The sequence below is a fragment of the Metopolophium dirhodum genome, chromosome 2, assembly GCF_019925205.1.
Source record: "Metopolophium dirhodum isolate CAU chromosome 2, ASM1992520v1, whole genome shotgun sequence".
Lineage (NCBI taxonomy): Eukaryota > Metazoa > Arthropoda > Insecta > Hemiptera > Aphididae > Metopolophium > Metopolophium dirhodum.
In genome coordinates, this window is record NC_083561.1 from 27,805,309 (window position 1) to 27,832,064 (window position 26,756).

The following is a 26,756-nucleotide window of genomic DNA, read 5'->3' on the forward strand; positions in this document are numbered from 1 at the left end:
TTTTAATTAATTAGCTGTATATATGGTTATTATATGTTTTTGGTTTATTTGATAAATATATAATAATGCAATTATTATTATGTCAGTCTAGGTATTTGTTCAATTATTATAAAACATAACTATAATTAATGATTCAACGATTAAAATGAATACAGACATACAGTTCACATGTTAAGTAAGTAAAAAAAAATCGGCGTTAAATTAAATAAACATGTTGAATAAAATAATATAATTTATTTAACAATTGAGTAAATGTATGAAATTTAGTTTAACTTTAGAAATTCTGAATAGATAATTTTTAACTTAAATCATGCATAAAGTAGTAGATATTTCATTCAAGATATTAGCAAAAAACGATCGTCAAATAATTAATTTTAATTCCGACAGTTTAAAATGTTGATGTGTAAAAAATTAGAGAAGTAATATGGTAATAACATTTTTTTAATGAAAGTCTTGAGAACTTATTCAATAAAATTATAACAACATAATAATATGTAATTAATCGTCTTCAAGTTTAATATTTTAGCAATATATGTAGGTAGTAGGTATTGTAGTATTTTACGGGTTATAGGTACATTTAGAGAAATTAATTTCGTAAAGTAAAATAATTATTAATAAACAACAATAGTTAGGTGCCTATGTGATATTTCATTTAGATATGGATTTTTGATTTACTATTAAAGTAATTATATAAATTAAAATTCATAGTGGTACATATTAAATTGAATAAAAATGATTATTTTGTTGATAATATTATTATTTGGTTATATGTTAATGAAGCATTAAAATATGTAACAAGTGAAAAAATGGAATGTAATGTTGAAAGAATGGAATGTTAACATATGTTCGTGGGATTCTGATGTTCTTGGTTTTATAGGTCTAAATACACGATTTGTGAAGCGACTATCGAAGCACAAAACGCTAAAAACGATGCAGTGTAAACGACGGCCGAAGTCGTCCCGGATATGCTGACAATTGTCCCCATGCACATAGACAGAATGAACTGAGCCACGAATACCATGGAACTGACCACGGCTACATCCGTGCCCAAACCTCTGATTTGATCATCTGGTTCTTGACCACGGACATTGTCGGCAAACTTGAAAAAAATATCAAAAATCAAACTAACACCGCGAGAACGTCCCAGGTTTAAACACGACATAATCTAATACTAACCGTGTTGGTTGAGTGATAATGGGCGATAAGCAAGTACGGCATCGTGAACATCGTAGAGTACATTACACCGGCCGCCCAGGAGAAGAATATCACGCTGAACTTGTGTCGTGTGATGGCCATTAGAAACATACCGGTAGAATAAAACAGCAGACCTCCGACGTACACTCGTTTGGCCCTGTCCGACAAAAAACATTAATGCTATCAAACAATGGTGATGCGAGAGTTTTTGGTTGGGTAGACATTGAAATAAAAATGGCACTAACACAGCGTCGTCGATAATAGAAGATTGAGGTAATACAATATATTATTACTCTATGGGTAATACGAACGACGAGACGCATCTCATAGCGTAGATAGTAAACCCAACTCCCATTAAAATTCCCCCTGTACCCGTGCGCCCATAATTGGGAGACGTTACATCGCAACGTCTCTTTGATATAATACCATTTATGGAATGACCCGCATACTGATGAAGACATCTATCCAAATTGCAATTTTTTAATTAAGATTTTGGTTGTATTACCTGTGACAGTGTCATCGGCAGAGAGAAGTATCTCTACCCTGAAAAGGTTAAACGTCTGGTTGAGAAATAGAATGAGTGAAGAGAGATTAGTTGGATTAGCTCTGCTGAATGTACATAATGATGTTAAAATTACGCCTGATGAAGTCATTGACCAGTTTGCCAAGAGTAAAAATAGAAAGCTAGACTTAATTCTTTAAATTTGAATTTAATATTTTATTATTATTTTATTGACATATTATATACTATTGTGTACAATGTAAATGTATGCCACCTTATTCTATTTTTAACTTTAAATGTGTATTTTCATTATTTTTATTTTTTTTATTTTTGCTGTATCTACCAGATCTATAAGATTAGTGTTGTTTTTTAAATATATCAATGTTGTCATTGATACCAGTTTGTAAGAATAAATTCAAAATAATGATATAAAAAAGTATGCTATTAACTATTAAGTATGAATAGTATCTGTTGGATACATTTTAATTGTAGACACCACGTGGTCGTTTTAGTGCTTACCCAAATCGTTTTATGAGTCTTTCGATTACGCTCGAATAACACGCACACGACAACGAGTACATCGCCATACCGACCGATCCAAATCGCACGCCTTGTTCGTAGAGTATTTTCTTTTCGGTTCCCATTAAAGCCTAAACATAATTTTTAATTATATTTTCTGTAGTTTATGCACATGACCATTGTAGTATGGACCGCGGTGATATTGTGTTATGAGTAAACGTGTAAATGTGGCTTGTAAATTTTTTTCAAAACTATATAAACCCACCGTGGGATCGCCTCCGAATACAGCTTCACCCACATAATCCGTGAAGTATAACGAATAGCAAACATGGGCCATCCAACAGAACAAATTTGTCAGACACAATAACTTAATAGATTTGGGCATAACGACTATAGTCTTCAGGTAGTGGCCAAACGTTGCATGCTCCTGTAAAATGTGTCATTATGAAAAATAATATCATATATCATTGTTATACGTAACTAATAAAACAGTGGCTTGTTGTTAGTATCAACTACTATACTATAGTAAGCTTACTGGTATAAGACGTGGTTCGTTATTTTCGATTTCATTTTCATTCACATCATCTTTTAAAGTACCGTACGACTTTGGTGCGTATTCAGTGAGTTTATTTTCTACATCAATATCCTATGACATTTTAATCATGATTTAATTCAGTTATTTTTTCTGCAGTTATTTATTTTGCTAACTTCATCAGCTGCAGTGATCAATATTCTTGTTTGATTTGACTGTAATAATTTTAATGGCATCTCTTTGAAACTGCTTATAGTATAAGTGACGCAACCAATAAAAAGAAAAGTGACTAATGTGAACACTGCTCTTACGTGGCCGCCCATCAATTCTCCTAAATATTATGTATGAGATTTTCCAAAAATTAAAATATTAAGTAAAAAAAAAATGTTTTACCAAATTTCAACGAGTCCCAATCAATTCCACCTAAAAGATAACCGATACATCCTCCCAGACCGGCCATTATCGTAAACGTACTTAGACCTTTGGCGTGATCCTCTGTGCACATTTTATAATGTTTGAGTCATTTACTTAAAATCTATTTTTTTTATCCATAATTACCTGGTACGCAAATGTCTAAAAGATAAGCTCTTGCTGGGCTTTGACAAGCGTCTGCATCGAAATCTAACAGTACCGTACCTAGTACTGTAAAAAATATTGCCCAGAAATTGTTTCCTGGTGCTAAATCACCTTCCACCCAATGTCCCAATAATTTTCCATTTGGCACCAATATTAGACCTATAAAAAAATATTAAGATAATTATTTCAATCTAGATATTATAGGTACATATATACGAGAAATAATTTGTCTTATTTACCTAAAAATACCCCACAAGCTAGCATTATGAGAAATGGTCTGCGTCGTCCCAACGGAAGTTTACACCTGTCACTTAAAGATCCTAATATGGGCGTGACGAAAAATCCAATGCAAGGAGATACAGCCCATACAAGACTCATATGTTGATGGTCGACTCCAATGTTCAAAAGTGTTGGAGATACGAATGCTGTTTCTGCTGCATACGAAAATTCAATTCCCATCACAGCAGCGGATATGCGTACGAGTTCACTTCTAGTCTTTTTTCTACAACACGTGTAACGGTTAAAATGATTTTAATATTATAAATTAAAAATGTTGAGCTATTTGTTTTATGCCCCCCCCCCCCCCATATTATAGTTATTAGTACTTTTCTCGTGATTATCAATGGATATTATTGAACTCACCTAAATATGTGAGAATACTGTTCCACATTAACTTCAGGGGGACATTCGTCCTCTTTTTGGTTTTCTGGACGTTCAGCCAAACCTAATGACTGTAAGAGCTCTAAAAGTGTTCGAGGACGTTTTTCTTTCCATCCTTCCCATTTATCTCTTAACGAATCCCTCCAGGTATGTAAAATACCAATCGGGCCTTGGTACTCGTGAAGTTTTTCCACCATGATAAATCACCACCAGAATTTTCTTTATTCTAATATAGAATACCTATAAATGAAAAGAAAAATGATCTTTAGCTATTTTTCATCGATTAAAATGGCTGGACCTAGAAGCATGAAAATATATTCATTCAATACTATCTTAAATGTCCTTGTATGTACGATGTACCCATGGTCTGGTTAAATCGTTTACATTGTTACATTAATGATTAAATGTAATAGGTATTGTATTATATTTAACACGAATTGTAAAATTGTAAAATTTAATTTACTAAACAAATATAGAAATATTATAAAACATAATATTTATCTAGATCTATACTAACTCTATACATAGACCAGGAACAAGCCAAGCAAAAAAATGTACGAAAACCTAAACAAAAAGTTTGCCAGGCCGACACTGGACTGATTAGGTACGTATTTTGAAGTGTTGTGATTTTAAATTGTGCATTTGTGTGCTTATCGTTTACCACCAATCAATAGGTTCACTTCGAATCACCTGCTGTAATAGGCCAATTATTGAACTTTGGACGAAGCTCAAATTATGGCAACGATAAAGCCGTGTGCCGATGGCCGAAAAATGACTCGCTAATTATATTATTGTAATCGATCCGACCGGTTGTATGGCACTTTCTGCCGCTAAGTTCAGATGCACGATACATAATTTTTGCCGTACTTAATAACCGATAAAGCCATTCTCACTTACACCGTCGAATTGTACTTGTATTTTTTTCGACCGGCGTGTACGAGAACATAGGGAATGGATCATAGTTCATAGGTAGTATTATAATTTTTTTTATTTCGACTTGTTTCATAAACATATATATACCACTCGCGGTTAAAATATAATATTTTATATTAGGTACTGCGAGAATTACGAACGCAATAAATCCAAAAGTTTTAATTGTATTCGAAACGAAACTTGTGTGGTGGATTTTAAACCCGTGGAAACAACTGCTGCCGTGTACTAGTAGGTATTTTATTTTAAATTACGATTTATGTTTTAATATGACGTGCGTTATCATTGTACGACGCACATTCTATCACTGAGGAATTGAATTCTGATTATTATTTTCATCATAGTTTGTCGTATTAATTAATACAAATATTTAGATAAATCGATAATTGGTAATAGAATAAATATGCGGAAGTCCGAGGTGTGAGTTTTTTACGATTGAATTGAATCTATTGCCCATTTGTTAATAAAATTAGTTTTAACTAACGAATGTAATATAATATCTATTTGTATATATATTACATCTATATATTATTAATTAGTATATAGTAAAATTTAATATTTTAATATTTTACAGAAAATAAAACATTCATGATATTTATATAAAATTAATCTTTCATTGATTAAATAATATAATAGCAAATTCTTATTTATAATAGTATGTATTATTACTTTTTTAGAATTCGACGATTGCGTTGTTGACGTTGTATAGTATTGTCCAGTACAGATATATGGAGTACACTTTGAATTTTGCAAATTTTAAGGAATATATTGAATGCTGAAGATGCTGTTGTGTCAGTCAAGAGAGGTGAACTTTGTTCAGTCTGTCTTCTATGATCACTGCACTGATATCATAAGGAAAGATGTTCTGTAATGTTCATTATTATTTCGTTAATACACTAAATGTAAATATAGTACTTTAGTTTAGTAGGTACCTAATTATAATATAACTATAGATATTTAGTAGGTTGTTCATTTAAGTTATAACCTCAAAGTAATATAAATAATTTTTAACTTTTCCCGATTACGGTAATAAATAATAGGTAATGAAGAAAACCCTACTGGTTACCTACTGGCTACTGGCTACCGTGTGCATAATATAAGCGATCAATGACAATAATATTATATTTATTGAATAATAATGATTAGCAATATGAAAATACTATATACATACTTGATATTTTATAGACATTCAAATATTTACGGTAGGTATAAGATAAAATCATAGTAAATTCTTTATGCTTCTAGTAATTAGGTAATTAGTAAATAAATAATTGAGCAACATTATTTTCTTATCAGATATTAAATAGTAGGTATGTGATTATGAAAACATCCGTTAAATAGTTTATTTAATCATGTTCACGTGTTATAATATTATTGTTAGTAAAATGTTACATTTTTAAATACGGTTTGTACCCAATATGTTTATCATTGACTAAACCTTATTATTATTATTATTTATTTTACTAACGTTAATTTTTAGGCTGTAACAGTTAAACATATCAATTTAGCATTTATAATACCAATATTTATCAATATAATACCTAGAAAATAAGATATGAAATCTTAAATAAATTAATGAAGACAAAATATTGATTATTGTAGCCTGCACAGACTGAAGTGACTGAACAGATAGATTGAATTCAATAGTAAATTATGGTTAGTGTTTAAATAATAGTGTATTACTATTGATACTAATTATATCAATCAAGTAATTTAACTGATGCGTAAGTCTTTAAACTATGTTTTAATTTTATCGTATTTTAAAGTAAGTAATCAATTAAAATACTAAAATGGTGCACAAATGTTGTGGTTATATTCTGAAATGTTCAGAGATAAATCAATAACAATGTACCATGCAACAGACTTAATAAAAAATTAAATTAAAAATTAGTTGTAAGTGTTCTAATTACTTATAGTGAACCTGTAAAAAGTTACAATAAATCGAACTATAAAAAAAAAAAAATAATATTTATAACTGCGTGGGTACAATAATTTGTTATAATAAAATACATACCTTATTTTCTCTTACTGAATAAACGGCTTAATTTAAAAATAATTTATTTACATATTTGTGTTTAAGTTCCGACATATTATCATCAAAAAACGGGAAGAGAGTAAAGGTGAATGCGCTTTGCTCAACGTTGGCGAATATACTAAAAGCGTATAGCGTGATAATCCGAACACACACCCCCGACGAAGTTGTATTTTTTCTCCGCCGAGCCGCGGAGAATATTATAAATAAAGAATAATAATTATTGAATTTGTTTTTGAACATTCCAGTACAGTTTTACTTATTTACGTATTCGCGATTATTAGGTTAAAATGATGAAAATGATTAACAAATCAATTGCATGAATATTTAATATTTTAGCAATTAAAAGAAGCAATTATTGCAATCTGAATCTGATCCCGAAACCACTCAAACTTTATAGACATGTTTAGTTTCAAATAGTTATTACATTATAGGTTATACCTTTCGTAGTTGTAGGTAATGTATTTAGAAAAAAAATTACAGTTATAAATTTGAAACAATTTTTTTAAAATAATTTTTCAATTGAATTTTATAGGTACAACATCATTGACTGTCCGTTAGAACGCTAAAATAATGATGTTATCGAAGCAATTATGTTTATTGCAAAGAATTTGTACTTACGCGGGCTCGGCTATTAAATCTAACGCAATTCTGATTACTTTGAGTGCGACAACCACCTGGGTACTTTTCAATTTTTCACGTTTTTATTTTTAAGTATTATACAAATCACGTGAACAAAATAATGAAATTAGTAAATAACACGGCACTTTGTTAATAAAAATGTATTATCATTTATCCTAGTTTACTTCTTATATTTTAATTTTTTTTTTTTGATAACTTGTATAATGTATATATAGGTAACGATTAAGAGAGTATCGTACGACTTCGTATCAGCTGAAGAAGCCTTAAAACTCGGTCAAACGTAACTCTTTTGAAATTGATTTTCACTTTAATATTAGTATCTCTTTCGAAGTCAGTGTAGTATAATTGTTCGATTTTGGGTCTATTGATACACACATAATACGAATTGGACGTGCCTACCTAATTAATAATTACTAATGAAGCATCTACCTGACTGTATATAAAAATTATCATTATCACTATTTTTAATGATTTTATTCTATTTAAAATCCTTTTAGAACGTTCTCACGAATCTATTATAAATACAATAATAACTGGTAATTATTGATAATCTTTTATATAATTTAAATAAAAACAATTAGCAGTTTAGCACAATATACGACATAAAATAATGAATAGTGTAGATCGATTTATATAGTGATAGTTTCAACTGTTTAAAGTTTTAAACCCAAACGAAGTTACTTGGGTTAATACTGAGTAATAATATTAATTCAAATAAAACCCATGTTGAAATACAAAAAAACATAATTTTTAATTGTTTAGTTTAATTTGTATGTCTTAATCAATTTATTTGGAATTAATTTGGTCAACTGGTATAATGTAAGGCAAGCAGCACTATAATGGTTTAGAAATATGAGTTATATTTCTGTGACCTACTCGTATGCAATGCATGGTCCTAATGATTTGATAAACAAAAAGTATTTAATAGCAATATTTATAATAATATAAATTGTCAAATACGCGAATGCAATCATCACAATTTATAATTTTACACACATTCATTAACTCGAACCAATTTTGATTTTAATATTTGTGTTAATATTATAATATTATTAACATACTGGCTGAATATCTCGGTTTCGCCAGTGTGCAGGTTTTTTTCTGTGGCAAATCCTATATAGTATATTGTATATACGATGTATATGTGTGTCTCGGTTTAAGTATACCTATCTCAGTTTTAGTGCATCTCAGTTCACGGATGAATGAGTGTCACTGTGTCAGTGTACAAATTACTATCTTTGTAAAATAATAACTCGACCTCGATGGACAACCGCAAATCGTGGATTGGGTTTAGGCTATTTAGCACTTGGTATATTTTTTAACGTGGTTTAAACTACTTACTCTCTAAACTTCTCTGACATCTCTAAAAATAATCTGTGAGATTTTCGTCAAATTCGAATGAGTATTTTTTGAGCATATAAGTTACATACGTACATTTGGCTTTAATATATAGTTTCTTTAATCGATTCCATAAGCGTGACAGTTTGATACATGCTTATACACAGGGGTGGCTCCAGAAACATGGGATGGAAGGGAGGGAAGTAACAATTTTTAGAAAATTTCGATATTATAATATTTATTTTTTCAAACTTTAATAGTTTAATACATTTATATAATAAAATAAAATAAATTTTTTTTGGTATATCTGAGAACTTAAATTATTTAGTCAATTGTTTATAGTTCATAACATAATATTTTTTCTTTAAATTAATTTGAAATTTCTAGTAATTTTTATATTATATTCATTGGTCAATATTATTTGAATCGATTATTTAATCATTATTATGATTTATTAATTTCCATTAGGTACCTAATTGTAATAAATCATTGTCAGTAAAATATTGTTTGAATCGTATATATAATATGTAAATTGTTATAATTAATTAGTAATTAGGTAATATTAAATAATAATTATGTCTATTTGTAAATGATTATTAGAACAATATAGATCATAGGACATATTATATATTATTAATTATTATCTATGTATTGTTGAGAATTTATTTATTTTAGTTAAAAGTGTCGATTTTTGTATTAATTTACAATAAATTATACACTAGCTTTATTTAGATTTATGAACAAATTATTTTCTTTAGGTTATTAATCATAACATATTATTAAATTGTATATTATGTATCCTATCTATGTATAATGAACAATAATATACATACATACTATTAAATTAAAATAATGTTTCCAAAGTTTAAGGAAAACAATCTACGTAAAAAACTAATAACAAATACATTTTAAAAAAATTAAAAAAAAAATTAATGATTAACGTGTTAATACCTAGAGTTTTTAAGAATACGTTTTATATTTTTAAAATATTTAATCGGTTATCGGCCTTATCCTTCACCAGTTGCACCTGACTTCTAATAAACTATCCTCTAACTACATCTTTGAAAAACTATAACAAATATTATAGGCAAGTAATTGTTTAAATAATTAATGGAAATTATTATGCTGACTTTACATAAATATCTGCACGAATTACCTATTTAATAATTTTAAAAAATATATTTTTTTCAAATATTGAGTTCCAGTGAATTCCATGTATTATAAAATATAGATTATAATTAAATATATATTTATCTATTATAATTAGGGCTCGTATTTCAATGCAAAGTGCATCTTTTTTTGGGTGATCTTAGGTAATGTTTTCCAAGCACAACATTTGTTTCATGATATAGATACTTCAACGGTGAAAGTTGTATTTTGCAATTTGTTGCATGTTTGAATGTTTTTTTATAAAAACGTTTGTGAATTTTTTAGCATGTTTCGGTCATTTTGTTGGTTTTATTGCATATTTGTACATTATACAACTTACTACTTTAAATTGAATTAATTTATAATATTACCTAAAGATAATTTATTAAATTGTTTGTTTTGATGTTTAATAGGTTTTTCTGATTTTTCTATACAAATTCTCAATCGTTCTTTGATACGTCTATGCATCAGTTGATCAAATTAATTAAACAAATTGTCATCAAATTTTGGTTTTATTTTTTAATAATTGCCTAGAAATTATTTTAAATTTATTGTAAATTATAAATTAGGTAGGTACCTAATAAAACATTGCATTAAAAAAATAACTTATTATTGCAGTAAAAGACATTTTTAGTCGTTTTTTAGAGCATTTTTTTACGGTTGTTATATCATTTCAATTTGGGCCCGAATTATAATCCAAGTATAATAATGAGTATAATAATGTTTTAAAATTGTATTTCAAAAATGTGATTTTTTGGACAAACACTGTACAGATACATACTCTATACTGCACATGTTACATTATAAGTATAATATTATAATTTATAATCTAACGCTGCAACTGGTATAGACACCTATATAGCTATATATATAAGAGTACAACTTGTTTATTTACTGTCGTCACATTAAGTTTGATTGGTGAAACTTTAATTATTTGAAATTGATGAATTTATAAAGTATTACGTTTGTGAAAAAAAGAATATTGGATTTTTGTGTTGTTAAGAAGTCGACACGACGTCGTGCGTGTTGGTTGGAATAATAAAAATGTAAATAGATTATCAAGATACTGTAACGCCGTGGGACGTAAAACACAAACGATTATTTTCTGTTATTACAGTGAAAGGTCTCATTCTTACACAGTATACAATATAATTGTATTTTATCGTCTTCTATGTTCTCCATTCAGACAGTAAATAAAAGCTTCTTATTGGAAGGGAACGTTTAAATCTTGCAATCGTTATCCTTTTTGATAATCTTATGTTTTTATTCCCATTATAATCGTATTGAACATATTATTTTTCCCCCAATCATCAGGGGATTTGTCGTGCTGTACTGCTATAGTAATGAGTATGATGCGATTTCAGTGACAGTATACCTATGTAGGTCTGGTTTTTGTTTTAAGATATTATATTATTCAATATATGAACGTACTTTTTTAATGATGCCATATTCTGCTCGTTTTTCAGGCGGTAAAAATACGCAGTAAAAAGTTACATTTATAATAATAATAAAAAAAATATAGTAAATACTCTCATAAAAACGAGTAGGTAGGTACACTCATATAATAGTCATGTATGCTATTTTATCTATATACAAGGTATTTTGGTAGCTGGTAGGCTTAAGAAAAGTGTTTAATGATTAATGCCTACAGGTATCCTGGAATATTGTAACTTAAAAGAATATGAAACGGGAATAGTTCAAAATAATGGCAATAATTTATGTTATAAAATTCGATTTAACTGCATACCTACTTAACTAAATATTTTACCATGATATAATTACATTTTTACAATGATTACATTTATTTGATAAGGCAAGTAATATTTTTAAGTAAAAAATTAATAATATAGTATGTTACATATAAATTGTTACCTACTTCAATTCTGGGACAGTCGAGCCACCGGTCATTATTCTATTTGAATAATATTATAACAGTCAATTTTAGTTAATATTACTCGGGTAACATAGACGAATAGTCCAAGTGCAAAAAAAATCGCCAAAATGTTTCCACTCCAGTATCCTCGCACTATATTCTTTATTGTGTTTAGTGCTGAAATCAGACGTAGGTATAAATTTCCTATGGGAGGGGTTTAAAGTATAGAAAGAGAGATTTGAAAATAAATTTTGTCTAGTGTAATTTAACTTCTCAGTGGTGGTGGGGGTAGAGTTGAACCCCCTTTTCCCTTAACCTACGCCATTACCTGAAATAGGATTTGGTACCACTATATAGACACAATAGTTTTAACGTTATATAATATTATAATCTTATATACCACTTGGAAAAAAGTAAAATACGCCCTCTAAAATATTAAATAGTAAACATTTTTTAAATGTTCGCAAATTATCGACCGTTCTGTATAGTATGCTCGTACAACAATTCATTTTAGCGCATGCATGTATTATCATCGAAACTATAAGACAAGTACTACAAGACGTTATTATAATATATGACGTGTTATCTAAAATTATTTCACAAACAAGTTTGTTTGTACTGGTAGACAAATTGTATAATATAACAGCTGATAGATAGCAGGCTATTATATTATACCTACTTGTAATAATTAGATAATTGGTTACAGCAACAAATCGTGAATAAAATTAGCGCATATGATTATTGAATTACAATCATGAACACTGGGCATGAATATTATACGATGTGGAAATGAAAAAAAATTTGGATTTTTAATATCGTCGGACCGGCCTATTTGGTTGATCTCATTGTATTATGAATAGTGCGTATTATACATTTATACATCATGATTATAATATAATATTTTTAAATATGCACATAATATTTAAAAAGTAATTTTCGCACTTATGGGTATATTATGGCTCGTATTTGTTTAGTTCAATTTAGCACATGCATATATTATTATCGAAACTATACAAGTACACGACGTAATTATATATGTGTTATCTAAAATTATTTCACAAATATGCATATTATAATATTTTAAAAGTTATTTGTGTATTTAGATACAGACGACGGCGTGCAGCAGTGTATAATAATATGGCTATATTCGCTACGCCTGCTTCTTGTGTGGGATTCGACGAGCAGACACACATTTGTTCGGCGACAAATTTTCGAACTGTTGATACCACACCTTTGACCACGCATATGGCATAATATGGCACATCGGACTATACCGTTAACACTACGACATCGTTATTATGAACACACACACTCGACCAATTTGAACGTGTTAACTGCATACTGATATACGATGGTTTGCGTCGTTGCGTTACGAAAGTCGATAAGTAATTAATAATACCATTTATCTGGGACTGTGTTAAGACGATATTATAATAATTGATGTACATCATGACATTAATTGCCGATAGTAAATTGGACCAGTAATATCGAATTAAATTGGCAATCGTTTTATTACACGTACGAACGTTGAAGTAATAATCTTAGTTAGAGTCCGCTGGACGGAGGGTCGTTATTTTATGCACGCTTTTGATTGTGCCTGCTTGATCGATCGTGATGGAAAAAAATAAATCAAAAGGTAAATATAATTTTAGTTGAATTCTTGTTCATAATATTATAATAAATAGTGATTGGTGAATTACACTTGTTAAATCAATCAATATTGCTTTATGGAAATAATTTGTTTTTATTTTATATAGAAGACACGAAGTCCGTGTGTCTCAAAAGTACTCGACCGGTACATTTGGATAAAGATATCAAAAGTTTCGGTGAGTTTAAATCAAAAAGTCTTGCACTATAAATTTAAAACATTTAATACTATGAATTATACGGAAAACGAATCATCTTAGACTTTTTTCATTTTTAATATATACGAGTAATTTTAGTTAGTATAGACATTTTTAATGTGACTGACATTAAAACATCATTGGTAGAGATTTTAAAAGTAATTAACTAAGGACATAACATACCTCTTATATATAATATTCACAATACGACAAAATTTCGGTTGTGACAACCAACTGTTACTGAAACTAAAACTTTTATAGGTATATAGTATCTGCTTTTGATTTGTGTACGAATGGTTTTCCTATATTTTAAATAAAATAAAAACTATATTCTAAAAAAAAATCGTTGCAGGTTAATACAGAATGGTTAAAGTTTTTATCTTATATAAAATTGTATATAACTATCTATAATATAAAAAATTATTGAAAATATTACTTTCACAGCGTAATGACATGAGAAAATACTACTCAACGTGTGCTATATTATGTATATTTACCAATTATTAAATATTAATCAACTGTTGTAATTTGATATAAAAAGTGCGTTTTCGTTTCTAATATTTACATACCCGTGAAAAATAAAATAAAATGCAATATCTATAATATTATGTTCGCATAAAAAGAAGAATATTAAGTTGCTATAAATGTAATAACACAATTATCGATATCGTTAATTCAAAAGGATAGTTGTTATAATAATTGAAGTAATTAATAAGTAGTAAGATGATTTACTAAAATTAAGTCATGTCAAATTGTAAATGAAACATTTGAATGTGTTATTAAACATATCTGTAATAATGTAATATACTATATTATATCAATAATATTTCATTATAAATTTAAGTTTATTGTAAATTTAGCATTTTGATCATTTCGGTATTTTTTCTAAAAAACAAAATCTAATATTAAAAAGTAAAATAAATAAGTTAAAAATAGATTTTAGATTCTGAGCAGAGCGAGGAAGCTAGTGGTTTTACAATGGTGCTTATTTTTATATCTTGTATACAAAATTTCTACCGGAAGGAGTGCTTTGATTTCAACATATAGTACCTTATCTTCTACCTTATCACTATAAAAAATTATAATATTAATTCAACTTAAAGGCTATAATAAATAATAAAAATTTAAAAAATCCAGACTGATAAACCGTTTCTACTCAGAATCGTTTTTCTTATACAATGATATTATATCATTGAATTCAAGTTTAATACAATCAATTTATTATACATTGACCCACTTGTAACCTACTGTATAGCAGAGTGACATCCACTTACCCCCTTTTTTAATTGTAAAGTTTAATTAAGATTAAAAAGTAGTCAAATCAACATTTATAAGTTTTTGTATGGAAATTAGGTGCTACATTGTTTTGATGAGTTATTTGTAGCCGTTATTTTTGCATATTAGCGGAAAAGTAAAAACTATAATGTATTGTATGGTTATAGATGTTCAACAAGATGATGGTAATGAGGGTTGGTATCCCTTACAGTTCATGACGTAATAATATATTGACGTACTGTAATTTATTACGAGTCTTAATAAATTCATTATTGTAATGTTATAATTTACGTACTTATCAGTCTTTGAAATGATTTTGATTTTACTTTTAGTTTTAAAATTATAATCTAGTGAGTGTCATTAGTGGATGACTTCTCACATCAAGTGTAGCCTGTTAATATTTAATTTTAATTGTATAAATGATTACTAAAATTAATTTATATATATACTCTAACCACATAAACCTTATTGTGCCCTTAAGGTATAGATTGTATATTTCAAAAAAAAAAAATTATAATCCATAAACGTACTGTACAAATATAAAATTGAATAGTAATTTGAAATCGTATTGTAATACTATCGTATTATGCTGGATATAGAGTAAGTACCGGCCCACCGAATTTAAGTACTTTTAATAGCCCAAAACTCATTGAAATGGGTTAAAAAAATTAAGTTTAATACTTATTAGTTATTACTAGGATAGTCCGGCACTCTGGCTCACTGAGTTAAACTCGGTAACTCGTCGGTTCTATTCGAGACTTTTGCATGGCATATACCTTTGTATACAAATGTTGTTATATTTTATGCGCTTACACCAACAAATATACATAACATCGTCCATGCAATTTTTTCAGGAACATGATTTAAGTGGAAAAATATAAACAAAACGTTCTAGAGTCTTCAGCCTCAGATCCTCAATCGAGGACAGTAATAGCTGTATACCATAATAATATATAGTATCCACTATCCTGCATGATATTATCATGTACTCAAAACTACTATTTTTGACATTTTTTTTTCTAGAAATAGCAAGTTCCAAATTGTTGATAACCAAACCAGTAAATTTGGACGAAGCTATTGAAATTGTCGGTAAGTTATAATTTGTTTAAATTTAAATAGGTACCTTTATATTATACAATTATTGCACTCATTTTTAGTGATTTGATTAATCAAGCTGGTTAGTTATAACACACTATTGTATATTATTAGCTGCATTAATATTACGATTTTTACTTAAATTAAATGTATGCATGGAGTGGCGGATAAGTGTATTTATTTTTACCATGGAACATTTTTAGGTGTCCTAAAGTTTCAGAACCTCCCAATTTTCCAGTGAGCCTATATGCATATAAAATTAATCGTTTACGGTAAAGCTGAAAATTAATTTACACGTATCGTGACAAACTAGCAAAAGTATAGTTCAAATTTAAACATATATTAACAAATAATAAGGTATAGATTTTTATAGATTATTATAAGTATTACTTTGATTTATATTTATACCTAACTCATAACATTAGGCAGAGAGCTAGCACTGGTGGTTTACCTCACCCATTTCAGCTTCCTTGAAATTTTTATAGCTAATAGAATCGGGTCTGCTGAATACGATAGAAAATTCGGCCGATTCGTAGACCAACTTAGAGGGGGGAGGGGGTGTCTCAAAAATCAACTGACTTCAACGCCTCAGCTACCAACACCAAATGATTTGAAATAATTAAATTATGGACCCCCCCCCCCAGACACTGATACATATATAATTAATTAATTAATTTTATAAAAATAAAAATAATACATTTGAAAAACATATTATTTTTTAGGACCCCCTCCCCAGAAAAATTTCGAAAATCCGCCACTATGTATCATCATGAAATAACTAGATAGGTACGTTTCTACAATAAACAATTTTTAATACAGTTTTCTTTAAAAATAAAAAGGCTATTGGAAATTTGACCCCTCACATTACTCTAGTATTCGCCATTGGTAGTAGATATAATATTTGGAGTCATTGAATAATTCTTATTGAAGTTATAAGTTCAATTAAACTTTTCGAATCCAAAAGGTCTCCTAAAATTCCCTGTCTTTTCCTGATAAGGGTTTGAAATGTATGATTATCTATATAAGAAAAATTGTATTTGATTTTATGTAATATACCAAGATTAATTCAGTTTTAATGAATTGAGTTTCAATTTAAAGACATAATCCAGTTAATATTCTTATAACTTAAAAAAAAATGGTTATTATATTCAATTTTATTATTAAGTTTAGATTTTAATTTGGTAGGCACAGAATATATACACTGTAAACATTTAGATTAGGGGTCGGCAATAGGCGGCCTGCGGGCCAAATCCAGCCCGTGGAGGGGAAAATCTGGAATAATATTTTTTCTTATGCTGTTTTCCACACATAATAGATATTTGATCTATTTTTATTTTGTACATGGATGTATTTTGGCTCTACATATACATATGGGAAAATTCGTTCTCCAAAATGACGTTTTTAAAGAATAAACGTCGTTAAAGATAAACTGATCTCCACCTTGAAAGCACTCTGTGAATTAATTGTTCTTCAAGAGTACCAAATTTTAAAATCTGGCTAATATTATATATTATATTGAATAATTTGCTTTAATTAGTTTAAACTGTATTTTTGACTTATACAATTTTAGATAATAAATTAATACGGATTATCATTATAATTGTTATTTATTTTTTTAATAAAATAACATTCTTTTGATTAAATCTGTGCCAATTTTCAAAATTAAAACGTCTGGTTAAAAAAAAAAATGCTAATAATATTAAAATGTTAATATTTGTAAAATCGTGTAATTAATCAAAACTATACCTAACTTGGATAACTATATACCCATATTTATTAGACACTTCAAATGAGGAATGTTAATATTATGTTTCTATTATATTATGCAGGGTTTGGGAGTTTTCATTATTACATATTATTCATTTGCGGATCGCTTTTCGCAGCAATCTCTATTAGCGTGACGTCTGTGTCTTTCATTATACCGTCAGCACAATGTGATTTCCAAATGACATCCGTACACAAAGGAGTCCTCAATGGAGCATCGATGATAGGTACCTACGAATTTCATTCCTCCTCATATTTATGTGTTTTTTTTCAATAGTATTGGTTTCTCTCAGGAATGTTCTTCGGATGTTTTATTTCGGGTTACATGGCGGATTCCAAAGGCAGAAAGTATACATTGGTCGTCTGCATGATGATCGATGGTATCTTCAACCTCATATCTAGCGTGTCTCAGATTTATCCAGTATTAATATTCTGCAAGTTAATGAGTGGATTTGGGTAAGGAAATATTATTAATATAATTATCTACCCTTATGCACTTATATTGTGTGTATTATTGAGTTTTAGGTTTCTAAACATAATACGTTTAGAACAACACCTTATACTATCACCGTTGTGTCCGTCCGTCCGTTAGTTACCAGTCCATAGTTACGATTATTTGTGTTAAGATTTTATAGCCGCAATTCTATTCAAAGTAAATTCATATACTAGCCAGTATTAAAAAAATATCAATATGTGAGTACTGAGTATTTAATATATAGATTCAGAGTAGCGATTCAGAGTCTTGACGGACTATTTGAGTATGTACAAAGCTATACTCTGTAACATCTAAGAGTGAACCGCTTTCGCGCACGCCGACTGAGCCGCCGAATAGTGCCTGACCCCCTATGCGATGGCTATGAGTTCTATGATTGGCGGACAGTCAACGCAGGCCGTCGTCGGTCGTCGGGCGCCCGTGCACCATGTAACATGTTAACTCTCTCGCCAATGTCCGGATTGTGGCGGGGATGCGCAGAAAAAACGTGTTTTGGTCAACCAAGTGGTTCACTCTTAGATGGAACAGAGTATAGGTGTGGTGCTGGATTTTTTTATTGGGGAGGGAGGGATAATTATATGAATACAACTTGTGGGGGATTTACATATACTCGCTCTATGATAGTCATCGGTCTTCATATTACAAATAATATAAAATACTAAAATTAACTTATAAATAACTATATGAGAACAAATTTTGTAGAAAACATAGTTATGTATATATAGGTAGTAAGCATTGTAAATATTTATTATTACCTATATGTATAATAATAAATGCATATAAAACATTTAAGTGCACAATAATTATTAACATATTGATGAATAACGATTAATTTTTAGGGTGTCTGGTGTTACTGTGTTCTATTCATACTTAGGAGAGTTCGTGAACAGCAAAAATCGCGAAAAGTTTCTTTGTTGGATGGAATTGTTCTGGACATTTGGTGTGATATTACTTCCATGTGAGCATTATAATAAATAATAATTAATCAATATCTATATAATAGTAATTATTATAGCTAGGCACCAAATATACCTACTACTACCTACTATACTAAATACTTATAAATAAGTTTGTGTGTATTTGAGCATATGTATTAAGTTAAGAGGACATCGTACTTACGTGTGTTTTCTTCGTTTTACACACTTATGTCATAGCAAAGTTTTGTTAACCAGTTTCAATAGTGAGGTGTTAGTTTTGGTATCAGAATCAATTGACCTATTCTACAATTTTAATGTAAAATTATTATCTGGGGACGACGTAAGTTTTTATTGATATCATTATATTTAAGTAAGTTAAGATGGTTTTAAAATGTACAGTTTCAAAAAGGTCATTACTAATTCAAAAATAATAATATCAATAAAAGCCTTTGTCATGCCCTAGATAATAATCTTACCTAAATTGTATAATAGGTCAATTCACTGTAATATCAAAACTAACAGCACACTTATGAAACAGGTGAACGAAAACTTGAGATATGTGTAAGACAAAGACAACATACTTGAGTACGACGTCCTATTAAGTAAAATTGGTACAGTGTAATAAGGAATCAAATTGAATATATCAATAGATTATAAATTTAGTAAAATACCTATTCGATTAATAATATTTTAGTGTTTTTTAGGCATTGCATGGATAGTTATACCACAAACATTTAGAATCGAATACGGTTTCTTTTTGTTCAGATCATGGAATTTATTTGCAGTTATTTGTTCTCTTCCGAGCATAATATTTTCATGTTTGTTGGTTAAATTGCCGGAAAGTCCAAAGTTCTTACTCGCCAAGGGTAAACACGACGAGACCGTGGATTGCTTGAAATTCGTTTATAGATGGAATAATAAGACTGACGATGAATTTCCGGCAAGTTTAAGTTGTAATTATCAGTTAATAATGCTCCCACGGGACCACTTTCGACAAATCTTAATAACACTTACTTTATTTGTACCGGGTTGTTGTAGGTGACTTCATTAACGTTACCAGATTGTTGTGTTAATGAACAGAATAATAGCTTTTTTAATGGACTCTACAAGAGCATTCTGGAGCTGTTTACGTCTAAATTCAAAGTTGTAGCTATGAATACATGTATGATACAATTTTGTTGCACTGCCAGGTAAAAATAGATTATTTAAGTGAATATATAAAAAAAATATGTAAACCAATAATAAGAATAAAGTAATTTTTACATGAACCTGTTTGTTCTGTAATTTTAAATGTGCAGCTTTTACATGATGGTTTTGTGGTTCCCAGAGCTGATGAATAGATTTCGATGGTATGAAACATTATATTCAGGTCCCAAAAACATGACGAATATGTGCGAAATTGTATCACTGTTTAAAATTGAACCGGAAGAGATAGATCTCAAATGCAATGATGAAATCGATCAATCTGTTTACGAGAACATTCTCATAATCGGCATAGCTTGTATACCTACAAGTATTATTGTGCCGCTGTTAGTAAACAGATTCGGAATAAAATTTTTTTTAGGTTTGAATATTATATTATATTGAATAAATGTTATAAATGTCAATTTAAATAATAATATACCCGTATGTTATATTTTAAATTAATTTAATATGTTTTTATTTAGTGTTAAGTTTTTTCGGGTCAGGTTTGTCTGCTGCTTGCTTGTATTTCATTACGTCTTCATTCGAGAATATCGTGTTATCTTCCGTATTTGAAGCTCTTTCCAGCATGGGTATAGGTTTAATATTTTGTATTAGTGTTGAACTATTTCCAACAGAATATAGGTAAATTTAGAAAGTTAAAAATATTCGAAATTTGTAATATTTTGTTATTTTTAGGGGCGTCGCTGTATCTATTGGTTCTATGTTTGGCAAAATTGGTGCAGTTATTGGCAACATCGTAGTTGGTGTATTTATAGATGCACATTGTATGGTTCCTATTTTAGTATCGTGCTCTTTTTTGATAAGTAAGTATAGATAATGTTTAAAAAAATCGAGAAAATCGCTCAGCTATAGTAAGGGTCAAGTGTAGTCGTAAGTAGGTTTTAATCATCGAGCAGGTCACTTTCTAATGAATGTCTCAAGTTTGAATTCAATGATAATAGTGATAACACAATACATAGTTACGAAAAATAATTCTAAGCGGAGACGGGTTGTCAGTCTACATTTTTAAGGATATTTTACTCTTTTTTTATTAATATTATCATTAGTTATTTCTATTTAGGTATATAACCCTTATATACCCAGTAGATTTATATATCGTTAGGTTGAACTTATTTTTCCATAAGCAAATTGCATGTAATGCCATATTTTATTATATTATAATTCATGGATAGTAAGTACAGTAATTATATAATAGTATTTCATATAAATATATTATAATAATATACTGCTTGTTATTTACTTAGTATAGCAAAAGTTTTCAAGTCTCTACGAATAGATATTTGAAACTATAGCAAAATAACTTAAAAACTTGATTTTTATTTAAATATCCAATTTTCACAAAATGTGACAAAAAAATTGTGTCTTGTATTTATGGGATTTTTAGGTGTCTGTAAGAAAAATGTATAAGAAAACCATGTGGTATGTATTATAATATATTGGTCAAGTCTTCGATATTAAATTAAACAATTTCAGACATTTTTACCTACAAAGTACTTTGAATATTTTAGTGATTTTGACGAATATTATCAACATTTTAACTTCAAACACTTATAAAAAATAATGTGGAAAAAAATATTTTGAAAATTATATCATGTTCAGTAAATAAGCTAATATTCTAAAAATTTGGTGAAAATTTCAAGTTTTCTCTGAATTTTTGATTTTAACCCTTAAAGGCTAAAAGTATTATTAACATTCAATTTTCTTTCACAATTCAACTCAGAATTTATAATATATTATAAATAAATAATAATAAACTATTACCTTAGTATAGGTATACAAAATATACAAATAGTTTCAATGTTTGAATAGTTTAAAATATTAAATATATGTATACCCATACTATTTTTATTTTAACTTGATTAGGTCAATTCAAGTTGTTATTAGTAAATGCTTTCAAGTAGAAATATATTGTTAAAATATTTTTATATATTAATTAATTTAGTCATAGTTGTAATTATAAATTATTTTTTTAGTTTCAGGGTTATTAGTATTAACATTACCAAAAACTGGAAGAACCGCCATGAAATGATAGTATAATATTAAAAGAGAGAACTTTGATCTTGTATCATTAAACAATTATTATATACTGTTTTTTTTACAATTTTAAATACATTTATTAATTTATTTTTCTTCGTAAAAAAATGAATATCTTCATAATGTATTATGTAAGGAAATAAATATTTATTAAAATTGATGAACAATTAAAGATTTGTGTCTAGTAGTCGAGGTACTTTCTGAAAATGAATTCAAAACTAAATTTTCTTGTAATATTTTTTGAATGTTTGTTGTTTTTTACCTTTTATTAAATATATCAGTATTTTCATGTGCATGGAATTACGTAACTCGTTATAAACATAGTAATGGAGTTACTTTCATTATGTTACTACCCAACACTAGTAATACTATATTATGTTTTTGTGTTATAATTGTGTGATGTGATAATTTTCTATTAAATATTATAATAATACAGCGCTGTTTAGAGAAGTTTCATTTTTATGGAAATATGAATAAGCAATAAAACAATTAAAATGCTCGAAAATACTGGTGCTCGGAGAATATTCTTTAAAGATCTTACAAAACTTCTTGCAGACTATTTGGTACTATCGGGTTTAAACTGCTTCTTTGGTTACTTCTTTTTATCGAATCTTCGGATGGTAATTTAATTAATATGTCTTTTGGTTCATTTTGTGCGGCTTGAGCAAACATTTGTCCTGGATTGTTACAAGTCTGAAGTCAATATTCCTTAATAATTTGTTTGATTTTCATGGTTCCTATTGAACCATTATTAGCAGCATGATAATGTTCTTGTTCAATAATAAAGTACTTTGATTTTCATAATTTTAAAATCGGTAATTATTATTGCTGCACATTGCAATGATGATTTTTTTTAACATTTCCATCAAATGATACTTTGGAAATTCTAGTATATAGTATAAGTATTCCCATGTAGTCCAATTTTATCATTTATGCATTATTTACTTATGAAAAATACTAGACCAATGTCTAATACCCATGCTGGAAAGAGCTTGAAATACGGAAGATAACTCGATATTCTCGAATGAAGACGAAATTAAGTACAAGCATGCTGCGGACAAACCTGACCCGAAAAAACTTAACACTAAATAAAAACATATTAAAATAGTTTAAAATATATAACATATATTAAATCGACATGTATAACGTTTATTGAAAATATATTCAAACCTAAAAAAAATTTAATTTCAAATCTGTTAATTTATAACGGCACAATAATACTTGTAGAGTTGTAGGTATATACAAGCAATATCAATGATGAGAATGTTCTCGTAAACCGATTGGATTGATTTCATCACTGTATTTGAGATATATACTGTATTTAAATTATAATGGATATTAACATTACCAAAATCTGCAAGGAATGCCATAAAATTAAAATATAATATTAGAAGAGAGACTTTGACTTTTATCATTATGATATTATTATATTCTGTTTTTACAATTTTATAAAATATTTATATTTTATATACATTTATTAATTTATTTTTATCCGTAAATTTATGTATATATCTTCATAATGTACTATTTAAGTAAATGCATATTTATTAAACTTTTCACTTAGACTTTACTTGACGTATTTATACTGTGTTTAATAACGTTTGATGTATATATTGTATATTGCTTATAAATAGTATTATATATATAATCAGTGCATGCATTGTATGTTTAGATTAAAAGTTACATTGGTAAATGTATAAAGAATTATTGACCAGCCAGGGGCTAGGTAAAATCACGTTATGCTCGTTATGTTAGGAGAAAAAACATGTTGGTACCAACTATAATCGTACAATCACTAAATATCCAGTGGACGGACGGATTAATAAATTGTGAAAACAAAATCGGTACCTTGTTACATGAGTGAGGAGCCTTCAGTCTTGTATTAAATTTCCAAGCATTTTGACCAAACGAATAAAATTTAATTTACATGACACGTACATTGTATTAAAAAAAACTAAAAAAATTGATAATTGGAAATGTCCGTAAACAACTCGAAATGAGTCGAAATATTTTGAAAATTTTATAAAGTATAAAAAATTATAAAAAAACATATGGTATAAATGTCAAGTATCTCTTAACAAAATAAGAAAATCGTTGTATGATAATTTGTTAAATTGTGACAAAATATCCGATGTCTAACTTCAAACGTTCGTAAAAATTTAAATTGACCTTCCGGTATAGACATTGTTTTTTGTTGATAAAGGTAGACAAACCTAAGGAATCTTGTATTCATTTTTTTTTGCTTTTGCAGATCTACTTATGAATTATCAAAGCATAAAAAACACAATGTAATTTTTAATTCTAACTTGTAACTTTTATATAAAGTTACAAGAAAATTTGTAACTAGTAACAAGTTATTAGTAAAAATTATAAATGAGTAACTTGTTACAAGTTACAAAAGTAACTGAGTTACATAACTTATATAAGTTACATGTAAGTATTAAAGTATTTAATTATGATATGCCCAACCTTGTTAACCACGCATATCGGACTAAAACATTACGACAGTGTTCAGAATGTTATCACTAAAAAAATGAATTCGTTCACGTCCACGTTCATATTTATTTCAAATGAACATGTTCAAGTTCTTTGAAAAAATGAATAATAATAATAATAATAATGCGTTCATTATTTAGTCGTTCCTTAAATTTTTTTATTTTATTTTTATGAATCATTTAAATACTAGTACAAAATCGTTTATATCATAATATTATTGTTGTTTTATGTCGTCCCGGGCGCCCGGGCCCACTTGAATTTCCCATATTTTATTTTTATAATTCGTAATCAAATAAAATATGTGTATAATAAGAATATTATAATAGTAATATATTAAATATACATATATACGTCGTTCATGTTCACGTTCTGTTTGAAAAAAAATGAGTGAATTTCACGTGACACACACACATACACTCACAAACGAACAATTTGAACCTGTAAACATACGATGGTATTCGTTGTTGCGTTATGAAAGTTGATGAGTACCTAATTCATTATGGAATAGATTAGATAAGTTCAGTAATATTAAATTAAAATGGCAATATTTTTATTAAACGTATTTGAACGGTGAAGTATAATAACTTTAGTTATAGGGACGCTGGACGGATGTTCTTTATTTTATGCATGCTTTTGATTGTACCTGCTTGATTGTGCGTATTGATTATGATGGAAAAAAATAACTCAAAAGGTAAATATAATTTTAGTTAAACGGTTGTAGGTACATAATAATATATAGTAATTGGTGATTTTCACTTTTTAAATCAGTCACATGTTCTATGGATATAATTTGTTTTTATTTTATAGAAGACGCAAAGTCCATGTGTCTTATAAGTAATCAACCGGTACATTTGGATAAAGATATCAAAAGTTTCGGTGAGTTTAAATCTGAAAGTCCTGAATAATTATAAATTAAAAACTTTTACTACCGATTATTAATTATGCAAAAATGAAAAAACGAACCATTTTAGAGTTTTTAATTTTTTAAATATAATAGAAACTTTATTATACTTCTTATATATATCTACAAGGCTGGGCATTACCGAGTTAAAAAGTTAAAGTTAAGTTACTTTTAACCAAGGTTGCAAAGTGTTTTAAAATTGTAGTATTACAATTTTAAATATAACAAGAATTTTTGAATTTTGTCGTTATAAACTGATAATTGCTCTGAAGTAAACAAAGGATTACTAAAAAAAGCTGTTTATAGTTTAAATCATGTACCTAAACGAAAAAAAAAACTTTTTAAACAATAAAAAAATCATATAATATTACTAATTATATTTGATTGATTATATTGTGATAAATGAGTAATTTATTTTACTTTTAAGCATAAGTACAACAGTAGGTAGGTTAAATTCATTTTTAATAAAACATTTTATTTGAAAAGTGAATTGTTTGTATAAAACTATCAAATATAATAATATAGCTAAACCATCCTAATTATATTTAAAATAAGCAATAGTCACTAAAGTAATAATGTATTTAGTTCAATCGTTAGCAGATTATATTGCTGTGTCTGAGCGTTCCTATTTAATTTTAATTAGTTAAGTTAAAAGTTATCAAAAAAGTATAAAAAATATCTTATAATTTACCTTTTAACTTTTAAACTAGTTACTGCCCAGCTTTGGGTAATTTGTCGGTCCTACCCAGGACTGTTTCATGTAGTACCTATGTATACAACTGTT

General features: G+C 28.2%; 3 protein-coding genes across 10 annotated transcripts in view; 2 read left to right on the top strand and 1 right to left on the bottom strand.

Annotated features, from left to right (window-relative positions):
* Positions 1-483: 483 nt before the first annotated feature.
* LOC132938538 (proton-associated sugar transporter A) lies at positions 484-13,197 on the bottom strand. 8 transcript variants are annotated; one of them, XM_061005431.1, is made up of 13 exons: positions 13,059-13,197; positions 11,951-12,124; positions 5,583-5,778; positions 3,966-4,223; positions 3,563-3,825; positions 3,306-3,482; positions 3,141-3,242; positions 2,924-3,078; positions 2,751-2,861; positions 2,481-2,642; positions 2,216-2,346; positions 1,177-1,351; positions 484-1,099 (listed from the first exon to the last, which is right to left on the bottom strand). In XM_061005431.1, exons 4-13 carry the CDS (start codon positions 4,178-4,180, stop codon positions 872-874), a joined length of 1,719 nt encoding a protein of 572 aa, XP_060861414.1. In that variant the 5' UTR covers positions 4,181-4,223; positions 5,583-5,778; positions 11,951-12,124; positions 13,059-13,197; the 3' UTR covers positions 484-871. The 8 variants fall into 8 exon arrangements, with proteins under 8 accessions (XP_060861414.1, XP_060861416.1, XP_060861415.1 ...); XM_061005433.1 differs by having other exon boundaries at positions 11,947-12,124; XM_061005432.1 differs by lacking the exons at positions 11,951-12,124; positions 13,059-13,197 and adding an exon at positions 7,567-7,966.
* On the top strand, positions 13,193-23,969 carry LOC132938540 (synaptic vesicle glycoprotein 2C-like). Its single transcript, XM_061005440.1, has 13 exons — positions 13,193-13,332; positions 13,417-13,583; positions 13,705-13,773; positions 16,090-16,155; positions 17,991-18,152; positions 18,219-18,381; positions 19,258-19,376; positions 20,040-20,275; positions 20,374-20,525; positions 20,634-20,899; positions 21,003-21,162; positions 21,217-21,344; positions 22,515-23,969. The coding sequence occupies exons 2-13, from the start codon at positions 13,562-13,564 to the stop codon at positions 22,568-22,570; spliced, it is 1,599 nt and encodes a 532-aa protein (XP_060861423.1). The 5' UTR covers positions 13,193-13,332; positions 13,417-13,561; the 3' UTR covers positions 22,571-23,969.
* Positions 23,970-25,569: 1,600 nt separating this feature from the next.
* Positions 25,570-26,756, top strand: part of LOC132938537 (uncharacterized) — a 29,313-nt gene continuing 28,126 nt past the window's right edge. Inside the window, exons 1-3 of the mRNA XM_061005429.1 lie at positions 25,570-25,588; positions 25,662-25,762; positions 25,879-25,947. Of these exons, the coding sequence (XP_060861412.1) occupies positions 25,738-25,762; positions 25,879-25,947 (94 nt within the window). The 5' untranslated portion in view covers positions 25,570-25,588; positions 25,662-25,737. The remainder of the gene's footprint in view (positions 25,589-25,661; positions 25,763-25,878; positions 25,948-26,756) is intronic.